The sequence below is a fragment of the Austrofundulus limnaeus genome, unplaced genomic scaffold (assembly GCF_001266775.1).
Source record: "Austrofundulus limnaeus strain Quisiro unplaced genomic scaffold, Austrofundulus_limnaeus-1.0 Scaffold1057, whole genome shotgun sequence".
Taxonomy (NCBI): domain Eukaryota; kingdom Metazoa; phylum Chordata; class Actinopteri; order Cyprinodontiformes; family Rivulidae; genus Austrofundulus; species Austrofundulus limnaeus.
The window spans coordinates 34,907-50,164 of NW_013953459.1; the positions used below are offsets into that span (position 1 = coordinate 34,907).

At 42.7% G+C, this 15,258-nt stretch overlaps 2 protein-coding genes across 2 annotated transcripts; both read right to left on the reverse strand.

Annotated features, from left to right (window-relative positions):
• Positions 1-1,024: 1,024 nt before the first annotated feature.
• Positions 1,025-8,624, reverse strand: kdm6ba (lysine (K)-specific demethylase 6B, a; the record flags this gene model as incomplete). The annotated part of the gene is given in 11 exon segments (XM_014030417.1): positions 1,025-1,151; positions 1,255-1,396; positions 1,475-1,662; positions 3,082-3,196; positions 3,281-3,429; positions 3,521-3,589; positions 3,663-3,757; positions 3,840-4,045; positions 5,761-5,866; positions 5,997-6,123; positions 6,203-8,624. Coding segments are annotated over 11 exon segments (3,726 nt in total), but the record flags the coding sequence as incomplete, so codon positions are not given.
• Positions 8,625-8,924: 300 nt separating this feature from the next.
• LOC106533943 (extensin) lies at positions 8,925-13,499 on the reverse strand. Its single transcript, XM_014030412.1, has 9 exons — positions 13,458-13,499; positions 13,294-13,352; positions 12,894-13,176; positions 12,743-12,805; positions 12,445-12,615; positions 11,287-11,475; positions 10,627-11,169; positions 9,103-9,609; positions 8,925-9,008 (listed from the first exon to the last, which is right to left on the reverse strand). Exons 1-9 carry the CDS (start codon positions 13,497-13,499, stop codon positions 8,925-8,927), a joined length of 1,941 nt encoding a protein of 646 aa, XP_013885866.1.
• Positions 13,500-15,258: the final 1,759 nt, after the last annotated feature.

The following is a 15,258-nucleotide window of genomic DNA, read 5'->3' on the forward strand; positions in this document are numbered from 1 at the left end:
ATATTTAAATTTTAATATAAGAACACTAAATTATTTTAATGAAACGGTCATATCTATGAGACCTTCATATTGACGGCTGTGGACCGCTTCCAGCTGAGTGCAAAAATCACTGATATCAGCCCAGTCTCATTGAAAACACACTTTGTTCAAACAAGTAGTGGACATGACTGAACTTTTTGTATTTTGGGCAGGTAAACAAGCTGCCATAAATAGGTAAAGAGGTCGAAAACATGGAAGCAAACTGTGACATTTATTGCCTGCAGTTATTACAGGATTTGTAGTTTAAACATGTACAAAGACCGGTAGCAAACTTATGGAGACAGATTGTGTCAACCTCTGATTACAGCACTTTAATCTGTTTATTTATGCAGCCAACGCTTCTCAGGAATGATTGAAAGTTAAAAGAATTAAGACTTGACAAAATTAAATTTAAGAACTTGGATGAAAATCTGGGTGTTTTTAAAACTTTTTTTAGACCTAAAATTTTGATTCTCAAATTTTTGACTTTTTTTAAGACGCTGCATGAACCCTGTAAATATGATTACTTAGTCTAAAAGATACAATTTCATTAGGAAGTGTAAAACTATTAAATTTCACCTTCATTCTGAGACAGTAGAGGAAAATGTTACTTCGAATGGTTTCATTCAGCCATTTGGATTTATAACCACCGGCTGGTCTTATTAAAAAGCCTTTTGACTGGTAACTTTGAAGTTTTAAACACAATATTTTATTTATTTACAGGTCTCTATTGCTCCATCTGCATACCCTGATTTTAATCATACTCTAGATTGACACGTTCCTCTGAGCAGTCTAAGACACATCTGTACAACACATAACCTGGATGCTGTAAAAGTTCACGCAGAGCTTTTAGAGCCAACAGTTTGATTTATTAAACTCACTAAGACTGAGGAGATTTTGGATGATAAGTTGAGTCATTTAACAGTTTTTTTTTTTTATCTCAACGTGTGATAAAACATGTTAAATTCCTTACATTGAAACACAAAGAGAGGGTTAAACGACTCACGTCACACTCGTTGCAGTAGTAGGCTGGCTCATCTTTGACCCGACTCTGATAGGAAATCTTTTTGCCTTGGGCCACCAGTTGGTCTCGCAGGATCTGGATGTGCTTCATGGACTGCAGCAGGCAGTGTCTGTAAGAAGATGAAAACAAACACGTAAAAATCTCTGTCTTTTAATTCATCGTAGTTTTATTTTATTTGTTATATTAAGTTAGAAGGTTTTTCAAACATTTACTTGATCATTTTGTAGGTGTCGGGGTCGGTGATCTTGAGCGTGCGGGCCACGTTCCAGGACACATGGATCATCGGAACAATAGACTTTACCTTCTTCACTTCATTCCACTCAAACCTCTCCAGAGCCAGCTGATACTGGTACCCTGCACACGCACATTTTGAAGAATCAGGCTAAAAGTCTGTCTTATATTTTATTTAGCCACTAGGTGGCGCACTCGTACCACTGAGAGGTCCAACGTTCCAGGCGATGTTGTTGCACCAGCCCACAGCCTGAACCCAGTGGACCGTACCCGCGTTGATCCACACCAGGTCTCCAGGCCGCTGGATGAAGCGGTACACTGGGATGTTGGCGCTGTAGAGATCCTCCAACACCGGCCACCAGGACCCGGTCAAGTAGTCCACGCCATGCCTGAGCACAAAAAGGTCAACTTTGATGTTTTAACTTTGTTTGATTGGAAATAACTTAAAGCAGTGGCGGATCTAGGATTTTTCTGAGTAAGGGGCCATCAAAGGGCCACTATGTTCACTGAGGGGACAAGTTTTTGTTCAACATCCTTTCACACAAAGTTTACATTTAACCAGTCATACATGTTCAAACACTTGTAATGTAATGTAATATTTTTAAAGAGGTACCACTTTACAATAAGCTTACAATATAGATGGCTTTTAAAGAGTTTATAGATAGGTCATTAATTCATCTGTAAAGACTTTATAAATTATTAATAAGTGTTTATTATGCATTAATTAAGGTAAAAACGGGACTAAACTGTCCAGTTTCTTTCAAAATACTGAGTCAAATCTGTTTGTGTGTTAAACATTTCAGACTAGTTTACTACCTTGTAAGCACAATGATTAGGAAATGCATATTTTAACATATAATGTTGTACTGTATTACTACATTATTAATATCCACAAATATTAAAGGGATACTTATTGTAAAGTGTAAAACTGTACAGTATTTTTGATGGGGTGGGATTAATTGGCGTGTTAACATGTTTTTTTTTACTTTTTTGATACATCAACATTGTTGACAATTACATGTTTGAACAATAATTTCAAATATTGACAATCAACACAAAGTTTAAAAAAATTTTCACATTAAAACTAACTTTTGAAATTTATAAATGTGTTTTTGTCATTAATAAATAGTGTACTGTATTACACTTTATGATAAGTCTCCCTCTGACAGTTGTGAATATTTATAATGCAGTAATACAGTACAATATTAATATGTTAAAATATGTGTTCCTTATTGTTATTGTGCTTGCAATATAGTAACCTAGTCTGAAATGTTTAATATACCACCTTTAGATGTAATATGTATGTGAACGGATTAGTCTCATTATTTTGTAAGAAACTAGACAGTTTTGTCTCTTTCTCGTCCTTAATTATTGCATAATAACCATTTATTAATGATTTATAAAGTGCTTATAGATGAATTAACAACCTATCTAATCTGTAAAGGGAGCCTTATTGTAAAGCGGTACCAAAAAATCCTTGCACAGTAAATTCTCCTCACCAGTTTTTCATATATTCTCAAATACACAACATGTGAAAAATTCCAGCCATCATTTATCAGTTGAAAGACTTTTTTTTTGCAGGATTGTTCAAATTTTCTTAAGAGAAGAATTCTGTAAGATTGATTTGACTCATTAGCACCTCTAGTGTTTGGACATGGAACTGCATCTGTCATCATCACCCCCAGGTAAAGGACAGTTGAGTGACAGGACAGGGGCACTTCAGGGGGCCAATCAGATTTCAGCTGGGGGCAATGCCCCTGTGGCCCCGCCCCTAGAACCGCCCCTGACTTAAAGTTTCCTCCACTCACTTTTCACAGAAGTTGCTGATGGCCTCCCAGTAGTCCTCGTGCACGCAGAACCACTCGCAGTCTCCAGGCCCAATGTTGATGTTTACTGAGCAAAAGTTATTATTTTCCTGATGACCTGTTTAAAAAGTAAAAACAGACTTTTGTAGAGGCAGAAAGGCTCGATGTTGAGAGAGCAGCTGGTGTGTTTCAGTGTTTTTACCTGGTGTTCGGCTGCCCGGAACCTTCATGTAGAGCTGAACGCTGTTCATGCCTAAGATTGTGTGTCCAACGTGGCTCAGCATGTTCCCACTGGACGACACGCGCATGAATGCTGGCAGCTTCTGCAGCTCCTGAAGCTGGGGCTTCCACCTGAGCAGAGACATGTGTGATGTCAGAGCTGTGCTGTAGCAGCTGCTGCTGCTGCCACGTTGTGTTACAGTGACGTGCTGAAGCTGCTCACCTCTTGGGATCAGAGAGATCTATGTTGGTGCCAAACTTGATGATCTTCCCAACTGTTTTCTGCTCACCGCTAAGAAACAAACAAAGCTTAAAAACACATCTTAAAACACTAAAACATCTACAGCGTTGAAAGTTACACTTACTTGTTATTGTCTTTAGAGCCGTCCTTGTTAAGATCAGCGCTAACAGGTGGCTTCTTTTCATCCTCATCGTCCTCTTCATCACTGCCTTTCTCCTCCTAAAGACAGACACGCTCATCAAGACGTGGACACACGGAGGTCCTGGCTCTTTGAAAACTCAAACCCAGTAAAGTTCCGTACCTGCAGACTCTCCTGGAAGCTGGAGGCCTGGTACTGGGCGTACTTGGCGATGGTGGTGTACGAGCGGCTGCTTTCGCAGGGCCAAGTCTGACCGGTACCGCTGGCGTTCCAGTTTTCATCGGCGGGCTGCTGCACCTGAGTCCTGACCTCCACCGCCTGCTCTGCATTCGCTTCCACGAGAGACTTTGTAGAAAACAGCCCCAAATCTGAAAACAAACAGGGACGTTAACAGACTTGTTTAAGAAATGTGCAAGAAGACATTCTAAAGAGTAAATTCCTTCTTAAATTAATGAATATTATGTTTGTGTTATGCATGTTTAACAGAAATATTAGCATCATAACATGTCTATATTTTTATTTCGGTCATTTAAAAATTTTCCATTTACAAAACAGCACAAAACACAGAACAATGAAAACAAAACAGAATAATACAGAAAATAATACACAATCTTTAAATTCCTTTCAATGTCAAAAAGACAAGGCATAGACTGAAAACAATGTAGCCTAAGCTTTTTATACCTTCACTTTTTATTCATACATTAACAAAATCATATCATCATCTTTCCTATAGATTTTATAAAAGAAAATCTCGAACAAAATTCTAACCAAATTTGTAACAAAACTCTAGCAGCAGCAAACAATCAATCAAAACTTTGTATATTTCTGTAACAAATAGTTTTTTACATTATTTTAAATTTAGTTAGTGAAAAACACAGTTTTAACTTTTCACAACAATTATTCCAAACACAAATTCCTCTAACAGAGGTACAATTATTTTTAATATTTGTCCYAACTCTWGTTTTTTTAAATAAATCTTTCTTTCTTAACTCAGTTAGTTTCTTTAATTTCAAACCACTTCTGTATACAATGTGGAAGAACTTTAGTATAAGCTTTGTACATTGTTAATGCTGCTCTAAGTTCTACTAAATCATAAAATTTTAAAGTATGCAATGTGATAAATATGTCAATAGTTGGATGACATTAACCTGATGCATTTATAATTTGTACAGCTTTCTTCTGAAGCATATAAATAGGTTTTGTGTTGGTTTTATAGGAATTTCCCCACACAGTTAATCATATGGAAGTATTAAACAAAAGTATAACAAATACGATTTTAAATTTAGAAATTGTTTTGTTTAATATTGCATTAGTTTTTGACATTTTAGCTTTTACATTTTCAATACGATCTTTCCAATGCAATTTGTAATCAAGTATCATTCCTAAAGATTTAATTTCATACACTATTTCTATTTCAGTATGATTTATCTTTAGTTTTACATCATTTTTTATTCCTTTATTACTAAATACAATATATTTTGTTTTATCGTGATTTAGGGATAATTTATTTTTGTCACACCAATTCTTTATTACCTTTTAATTCAATTTCCATTGTATTCAGAAACTGCTCCAAACATAATGTAGTATCATCAGCAAATAAGTTAGATGTTAATACCTTAGATACATTGCAAAGGTCATTTATATAAACTAAAAAACGTTTTGGACCCAGTACTGACCCTTGTGGTACTCCACAGGTTACATTCAGTAAATCAGAGCTAACATCATTTATTTGTACATATTGATATCTTTGGTCCAAATAACTTTTTATCCAAGAATGTGCTAATCCTCTGCATTTTGATGCAATTTACTTAACAGTAAGCCATGATCTATAGTAACAAATGCTTTTTTAGTCTATAAACACTCCAACAGTAAACTCCTTTTTACAAACTGCATTTGCTACATCATCTACTAATTACATTACTGCCGTTGAAGCTGATCTTTCAGCTCTAAACCCATACATAGTCAGATAATACTAAACGCTTTTCCATGAAATTATCAAGTTGTTGCAAAAACAGTTTTTTTTTTAAATTTTGAAAACTGAGCGAGAGAAGAGAGATGGCTCCTCGGGTTAATGTGAACTTACTGAGTCGAAGTGATCCAGCCAGTCCTCTGATCACCGTAACAGGATTCTTTGGGTCCGTGCAGAACTGCAGCAGGACCGGAGAGAAGGCGTCCCTCTTGCTCTCCAACTGAATGAAGAAAAACACTTTAATGCTCGAAATCACCACAAGAGGGCAGCACGTGTGTTCATTAACATTTCCAATGATAACTCCATAAAAACATGAATATATTCTGCTGAAGTGTGTGGCAGAAACCTACATAAATGCTGGGTGTAGGAGGGTTGAGCTTCTCTCTAGGAATGGGTTCATCCGAGGTTATGATGGGTTTAACGGAGAAGGCCGGCAGCAAGTATGATTCCTTAAACTTTCCTTTGACACGAGCCCCTCTGGAGCAAAGAGAAGAGGAGCGTGAAGGCTGCAGTTATAGACAACGTATTATTAAATACTCTACTGCGGCACACTTACTTGCATGAGCGGATAATTTCACTGGCGGTGTTCTTGATGCTGATTTCCTTCAGAGGGATTCTTTTCTCGTCCACCTCGGAGGCGATGAACGTCTCCCTGTCCCCGCTCTCCACTTTGATCAAGCGGATCTTCAACTCCTTGGGCGGCCCGTCCGACAGCGCCTTCAGTTTCAACAGGTCCGTAGAGCCCAACGGTGGGATGGAACCGGCGTCGCTTTTGAGGTCGGCGGACCTGTGGCCTGAACTCGAGGTCCACTCGGCGCGATCGCCATCGCCGGTGGAGCTGGTACCGGGCGCGTCTTTACGCTTCTTTTTCTCGGCCTCGTAAAGACTCCTGTTCTTCTCCGATTCTCGCCTCTGGTGGTTGAGGTCACCGAGGATCCTGCGATCCTTCTTCTCCCTGTGGCTCTTCCCGTCCTTGTGCCGCTTGTGGCTGGAGCTGGAATGACCGGACGATGAAGACGACGACGACGAAGACAGGTCATCTCTCTTCTCTCTATGCTTCTTCTTGTCCTTCTTGTCTTTGTGCTTCCTGCTGCTGCTGTGGCCGTGCTTCCTTTTCTTCTCTTTGTGCTCTTTTACTTTCTCAGGTTTGTGTCGGTCTTCAACTTTTGTGCGGCTCTCGAATTTATCGAGTGACTGCCGACAAAGCATGACTTCGCAGCTCTTGCCCAGCTCTTTCAGAGAAGACTGTGAGATGGTTGTCAGCTCACACTCTTCTTTGATGACCTTAACGGGCTTCACGGTTGGAACGCTCAAGCTTTTGACGGAGCTCGTTCTTTCATCCGTCTCCCCCTCATCTGTCCAAACATCACTGTCCTCCATTTTTAGCTTCTTGTCTTCCTGTAGTGAGCGAGGGGAGGATTTCTGAGGTGGGGCGGCGGGGCTGAACGGTGGACTCGTTGAATCCGACGTGGGAGAACCACCTTGCTGCTGGCAGCAGATATCAGGACCCAGTGACAGCGAGGAGGAGTATTTCACACCAACCAAAGCTGACGGAGGCGGTCTCCCGAAAGGCCCGCCGCGGTAAGCGTACTTCTGGCTCTCCAAAACCGTTGCCAGAGACTTGAACATGCTGTTGACCCCTGTTTGATGGAGGTGGGGTCTTTGGGGCGGAGGAGAACAAGACGCCGTTTCAGAGTCCTCTTCCGATTCCTCGTCCGCCTCGCTTTTAGTCCGCTCAGGGAGGCCGTAGAGTTTAGCCAGGTCACTGTGGCGGTAATTGGTGTTCCCCACTCCCATTCTCATCTCCACCGCTGATTTAGCTTTAGGGTAGTCCTCGTCCTCCTCCAGAGAAGACGTCCGGCTGCAAGGGGACGCCAGAGAGCCTTGGCGGCTGAGCACGGGAGGGCTCGAGTTGGAGCCCAAGTCTTCCTGATTGGGCTGCTGCTTGGTTGCTGGGATCAGGTCCGGGGCACACAGGTAGCTCTTCACAGGGTCGGCACTGGGGGTGCAGCTGTGCAGGAGCCCAGTGGAGCCGGACTTCTCACTGTTGTACAACTCCTCCTCCTTTTTGATGGACTCGTCCAACATGGCCATGATGTTAGCCAGCCCGTCGGGGAGCATCGTGGACAGCTCGGAGGACTCATCCTCAAACGGAGCGCCGTTAGGGTCACTACTAGTGGCGTCTGTAGCGCTCTCTGTCTGTTTGTTGTGGAGCCCCCCGATGGAGGTGAAGGATAAAGGTGGGGGTTGAAGGTTTTCTCTGGACATAGCCTGGTAGAGTCTGGGGGGCTCTCGAAGTGCCAGGGTAGGGAGAGGGTGTTGGGGGCTGTCTCTGTCCCTGCCTGAGTCTTTGGCTTGGTTAGGTGCTGCTTGCATTGCTGGGGGCTTGTTGGGGTGGGTGGGCTGGTTCATCCCTGAGGTATTGTGTGTTGATGAGGGAATGAATGTCGCTCCGCCACTGCTGCTCCACATCTCCCTCTGCCGCTGCTTCTCCCTGGCGTATTCGGTTTGAGGTGTGAGGGGAGGGGGGCGCAGCCTCTCCGTGGAGGGTCCAGGCGTCTGGTTGGATTGGCCTCCACGGCTGAGCCAGAGGTAAGGAGGAGAAGCCTGGGAGGTGGGCGCTGGTGGGCCTGAAGGAGGTGCGGAAACAGAAGAGAGGGGAGGAAGAGGAGGAACCATCTGAGGGCTGCTGCCAGAGAGAAGTCGCTCCAGATTTTCAATCGCCGTCTGCTCTTTGCCTTTTTGTTTCATTCTTTCCTCCATTTCCATTTGTTTCTTCTCTTCTTCCCGCTCCATTTCTCTCCTCCTCCTCTCCTGCCTCTCAGCTTCCCTCCTTTTCCTCTCCTCCTGTTGCCTCTCCCACTCCTTCCGCTTCCTTTCCTGCTCTTTTTCCCATTCGATCTTCTTCCTCTCCTCCTCCTGCCTCTCTCTCCTTTTCCTCTCCTCCAGTCTCTCCATTTCCCTCCTCCTCCTCTCCTCTTCCAGCTTCCTCTGTTTCTCCTGTTCCTGTTTCCGTCTCTGCTCCTCCTCCTGCTTCTCCGTCTCTCTCTTCCTCCTCTCCTCTTCCAGCTTCCTCCGTTTCTCCTGTTCTTGTTTCAGCCTCTGCTCCTCCTCCTGCTTCTCGATCTCTCTCCTCCTCCTCTCCTCCTCCTGCTCTCTCCTCCTCCTCTCCTCCTCCAGCTTCTTTCTCATCTCCCATTCTCTTTTCTGCCTCTCCTCTTTTAATTTCCACTCCTCCCGGTCCTTCCTGCGCCTCTCCTCGGCTTGCATATGTCCCTCTAGCTCCGCATCAAGCTTGTCCAAAACGTCTCCGATCGACTGAGAGACAGGGGGCGGGGCTTGTGGAGCGGAGAACCTCTGGGCTGAGGAGTTCAGCTGATGGTTCAGTTTGGTGGAGCTGGCCGGGGTGTACGAAGGAGAGCCGGGAAGTGGATTTGAACCCCGGCTTGTAATCACGCTGTCCTCTGCCCTGTGATGCCCTGAGGAGAACAAAGCCGAGGAGGAAAACTGAGGAGGAGGGTGGTCGGGTTTAGCCTGAGCGTAGTACGACATCTTCTGCTTGTGGGGCTTTATGAACTCCTGGGGTTGAGACTGGCAGCCTCCCTGCAGCAGAGCATCCACCTGAGATTTGGGGCCGGGGTCAGCGCTGGTGGAGTCGTGGGGCTTTGGCTCTTTTCCTCTCTGCCAGCTGTTATTGCTGCTGTTCACAGAGCAACCAGCAGGGGGCGACGTGGTCCCCATAGAGACACTGTTGGAGCTGCTGTAGCGGCTGACAGTGCAGGAGGGCAGGGACATTGGGGGAGTGGATGTGATGACAGGTGTCCGGGTGGAGTTGGTCAGCGGGGGAGGGGGGCTGACTTTATGCTGATGCTGGGACAAACCTGGAAGTCGACCGTCTACGACCTGATTGTGGCTCTGCTGGGGGTGAGGTAGCAGACCTGGAGGCACGAAGATGCCCGGCTCCTGAATGAAGAACATTTTTCAATCAGTCAACGTAAAAACAAATAACCAGCTGGATTTGATTACATTTGTAACGCTCGCAGAGGCTGCTCAGACTTGACATTATGAATTTGTTTCAGCTCTGACACCTCTGTGCACATTTGTTAAGTCAATTACCCACAAAGCCACGTCACACAGAGGGCTGTTAGAGCAACAAATGAAACACGCTCCCATGTAAAATGTTTTCACTATCAGGCTTCCCACAGTTTAAGACTTTTTAAGACTTTTTAATGCCAAGTGAAATCAAATTTAAGACCAATAAACACAAATGACAAAAAAAAAAAAAAAAACGGTGGCAGAAACTCGAGAATCAAAGTATTTGTGGTTGAATTATTCAAATATTAATAATAGACCAATTGTTTTTATCCATATCTAACTGCTATTTTTTCAAATATAGCAAAGAAACATTCTTAGCAGTCAGTTTTATACTTAATTTAATTCCTGGAAATCCTTTAACGACCCAAAATTTGGAGTTTCGTGACCCAAAGTGAGTTCTCAACCCTAGCTTGCTGTAGATGAAACCTTAAAGTGCATGTGACATCGAATTTTTATAAGAAATATGAATGAATATTAACTTATTAGAAATTTCCACATTTCTCAGGTGGACAGTTGTTGAGATACTTGCATGTGAAGTAATAGGAAGTGGTGTCAAAATGGAACATCTGAACGGGAATATTTAAAAAATAAATAAATCTTACCAATTATTTTAATATTTGATACGAATTAGTCATCCTACTTGCAATGTGTTAACATTTTTAAGACCTCTGAAAACTGATTTAAGACATTTTAAGGCTAATTAAGGCCTTATTTTTTGGATCAATGAATTCAAGGCCTTTTAAAACTTTTTAAGGATCTGTGGGAACCCTGAATATGCATTGAGGCTGTTTATTTCTTTATTTAGCACCATCTAACAGTCAGATAATAAAACCATTTTTAAACAACAGATCTGAACCGCCTCGTAGTGAAATGGACGGTACTCACCAGGGAGTGACTGCTTAGGCGGCTCTGGTATCTCCAGGCGTCGTGGGGACCGCTTTGTTGTTGCTGAGGTACTGAGGTGCTGCTGGCGGGAGGAAGGGGCGGGGCCGGGGGAGCACCCTGGTGTCCCAGCCCTGGATGAGGCTGGAAATGGCTGTAAGGCACGCTGCTGCTGTTTTTGTTGCTGGTTGCAGAAGCATTTGCTGGTGATGACTGACGGTCCTGATCCCCCCTGGTCGGGGTGGTCGGCGTGCGGCCGCCACCTCGGCCCCCGCTCAGAGGGCTCCTCTGGCTGTGGAGGGCAGACGGGTCCACGGCCTGACAGGACAGCGCTAGCTCCACTTTGGAGCTGGGACTCGGGTAGGAGGAGTGAGGGGAGGGGTGGGTTCGGGCCTGAGGTTGTAGCATGTTTTTGTGGAGGTGAGGAGCATATCCTTGGTTGTAGCTTTCCGGGGCAGAGTTTACCGGAGGGGAGCGATTCGAGGGGCTGGAGGAGTTTGGGGAGGACTTTGTGGTGTACCTGTCCATCCCTCGTTTATTGTTGTCCTATAAGAACATGAAAACAAATCAATATTTGGCCTAATGGTGTTTCTATAACACAGTGAGGTGATAAATGAAATATTAACTCATCATCTGAAGTAAGGTTTTTGTTGCCGTTCAGACCTGAATCTCCTGTGATTGTGTGTTTTTGCGGTCCGATGTTTGCGGCTGCCAGACAGCACCACTGTCCTTGTGAATGGGGTTCCAGAAAGCTGGTTTTGGGGGGAGTTGAAGAGCTGGTGGCGGCAGCGGTGGTGGCTGAGACAGCACCGATGATTGGTTGGAGAACCGCTGCAGTCCGGGGTGGGGTGCCTGAACAGGAAGTAGAATTAAATCAACTTGTTTTCTTACACACACACTAATCCCTTATTTGTTCAGGCTAATTTATTGAAATTGCTGGACATTGTGAAATATCAAACCTTACTTTTTATGTATAAAAACACGCTAAAACTTGTTACCTAAACATCTTCAGGAAACGTTTTATGAAAAGGGCGGTGGGTACGTCTTAAGAGGAACACTGGATTTGAAAATATGTAGTACCCGAACAACTATGAAAAGGTTTTGTATCACTGTAATTGAGGTTAAATTATGGAGTGAACTAAATATAGAACTAAAACAATGTCCAGGCATAAAGCTAGTTTAAAAATAAATATAAAACTACTTTACTTACATTGTACAGAAGAGAAGAGATTTAACATAAATGAGGTTTTGTTCCTTCCATTCTTCTGTATTAGGTTACTATTATCATTATGGATAGTGGTTATTGTTATCTTAATGTCATTATAATCATTACTTGTTGTTTTGTTTTGTTTTTCCTCGGTGGTCATTTAAGATTGTCATCGGTATTATTTTTTATTATTATTAATATGAAATCATATATTTTCTTTTTTCGTATGTTATAAGAGTGAGTTTGTAATCATTTTGTCTGTGTAGCATTTGTTTGTTGAACAGGCAAGAATACCACAACATGGTTTTAATTGCACATTTGTAAATTAGTGCATCTGTAAGTAAAACATTTCATTAAATTGAGATAAGGGGTAGGATTAAATAAGTGTTCACTTCTTCCAACTCCCTTTCAAACAGAAAAGTAGTGGTATTTGGGTTCTTGGTTATGTACGCATATGTTTTTATCTTTTTGTTCTACTGATTGCTTGTTTTTATTTTTTAATCTGTTTGAAATAAATTTTTAAGTAAAAATTAAATAAAATAAAAATCCATCATCAGAACGGAAACGACGGCCTCTGTGTTTACAGTCAACGTGAACTCGAGGCAGCAGTTTACCTGTTCTGAGCTCTTTTTCCTCTTGCTGGGGCCGGGGCAGTCCTCCAAGACGGGATGGGCGGGTATGTGCAGAGGTGGTGGAGGGGTGTGCTGAATCACTGAGTGCTCCCCCAGAGGAGGGCCTGGTCTCTTCAGTGGACCTGCTGGCATTTTTCCTGGGTAGCCTCTTTGCTGGAGACAGAAAACAAAACAAAAAATGTCTTCAGCGGCTCATTTTTCTGGTTTCAGTCTGACAAACGATGGTCTTTTTTTATCGACATGATGAAACAAGGTCGCAGCCAATTAGAGAGGCTCCTACCTGGTGCACCTGAGCCCGCATGTCATCTCCCAGCAGTGGTGGACCCCGGGGAACATGCTGCTCCTGGAGAGACCCCCCCAACAAACCACACAGTGAGAAATGTTGAATGTTTACCCCCCACTCAAAGCTAAACCAGACGTCCTCAGCTCACCTTCAGCAGAGGTCGGTTAGGATGAAGATGTGGGTTCAGGAGAGGCGCGCCCCCGCCTGCGTAGCCCCCATTATAGAGCCGCAACGAGTGCTCGTTGGGGAGGGACAACACAGGGTGGCCTTGAGGAGGGAGGTGAGGATCGTACTGCTTGTCGAGTTGATCCCATGCTCTGTGAGGAGGAGGAGGAGGGTGGAGGTGATGAGGTGGAGGCCTGCGCTGCTCCCTCTGCATCCCGGGAAACATGGCTTGTGGGAACTCCACTTTCTCCCCTCCTCGCATCGGCCTGGACAGTCAAATAGGGTTAAACATTAATATTTGTTTTGTTTTTCCTTTCTAAAGTGAGGCGACAGAAGCACAGCTTACCCATTATTTAAGTATTTACTGTGATGGTTCAGCCCACCTATAGGTCCAGGAGGTAGAGCAGGAAGAAGCTGGTGTTGGTTCATTGCAGGTGAACACCTGGCAGGAGAGGACAGGTCCAATTAGAGTCATTTTCAAATTAAAACGTCACTTTTGAGTTGAAGCGTAGATCATTATTGCGTATCGGCTGTCATGGCTACAGACCTGGCATGCGGCTGCCAGGCGCGGCCACTCACGGGAGGCCATGGCCCCCGGCCGAGTCCGTCCAGAGGGAAGGGGTCCCGTGTGCCTCGCCCGCCTAACTGCTCCACTGCGTGATGCATCCAGCCTGGGAATTATTCACACCCACCTCATTAACACACAAAACAATAAGAAATGAAGTCTCCATCTTAAAATGAACGTAATCTACAGATAAAACAATAAAAATAAATGATAGCAAGTGTGGTTAAACTGGTGTCAAATCAAAAGCATAAAGAACTACTAATCAAAAACACTTTGAAATATAATAAAAAATACCTATTAGGTTTACATGTGCAAAATTATTTAATCGAATTCAGTATTCAGATTAAATGATTCAAGTTTCAAGTTTATTTATATAGCGCCAAGTCACAACATACGTTGTCTCAGGGCACTGTACATAAAAAGAATAATCTAAAGAAGAACAATTAAATAATTCAAATGTATTGTTTACATGAGCAAAAAATGAAGGGTTTACGGTACATGCACCAGGCTTTTATAGAAGTACTGACATGCACACAGTTCGCTTTTCCTGAAAACCCACAGAAAAAGAGGTTCTGCTTAATCCGTGTTTTTATGTTTCAAAATAAAATTGCCAAACGAAAACAACTGTTTTTATGTTTTTCATGTTTTCAAAACCTAAATGTAAAAATGTGAAATCAAACTAATTAGATCTTCACAGTGTTTGATTTTAATTGTAGTTATTTCAATCCAAAATAAAAACATGTTTCTGATTTAATACGTAGCGATATCGGAAATTATGGAAGTCGCCAAAGAACAGGAAACAGACCCTAAAGATATCAGCAATGGCTGCACTTAAATCTGATCATGCTCATCTTTGAATACTGAAGCAAATTTATGTTTTACAGTAAAATAGCTCTAAAGACGCATTGACTTCTTCTAAAAAGGCTGTTTCTGAAGGGCTCAGTGAAAACGCTCCAGGAGTTCAGGCCATTAGGATTTCTAGTTCTCACAAAAAGCAACAAATGGTGAGCTAACAAACTATAAATATTGGTTTTGCTTTAACCATTAAAATGAAAAAACGTAGTCCTTTTTCAATTTTGCAGTTGTGATTTTTTCTAGTTTAGTTTTAACACAAAAAAATTAAACCACTAGATTATTTGTTTTATTTTGAAATGGAAAAACAAAAGCACCAAACCATACACAGATACTATTTCTGTGACATTAAAATAAAAAAATAAAATAAGAAAAACGCTGAAATAACTGTGTTTCTACACTTTTGACCATCAAGGTATTGGATAAATTTGAGCTCTTTCAATGTTTCTAATAGAAATATATCGCCAGCCCAACATGTTAGCATCAAACATCCAGGTGGATGAACCTGATCAGATTAAGTGTTTACATTAATGCCATTCAGATTCTCAATCGGCATAAACCTCTCCTCTCATTCTGATCGAGCTGAATCAGATCAGAATACGCAGACTACAAGTTTATTCTGATTACTTGTGATCATGTAAACACAGCCTAGTGAAAGCAAAATGCAGTCTGCAGTGTTAATCTGTAAAGTTGACTTACCAGACTAGCTGTGTGTGTGAAGCCCTCCACTGCAGCACAGAGAGGGCCTCACTCCGACACTGAGAATATCTGCACAGTCTGACTCCTCTGTCCTCTGCACCGAGAAGCTAAAAGCTGCAGAGAGAAACAGGAGAGCCTGTTTGAGAGCCAGCAAGACAGAGACTCATTGAACAGTCAACAACTGCCACTGGGCTCTCTATTATATATGCTGGTCAGAGTGGGAGTCAGCAGG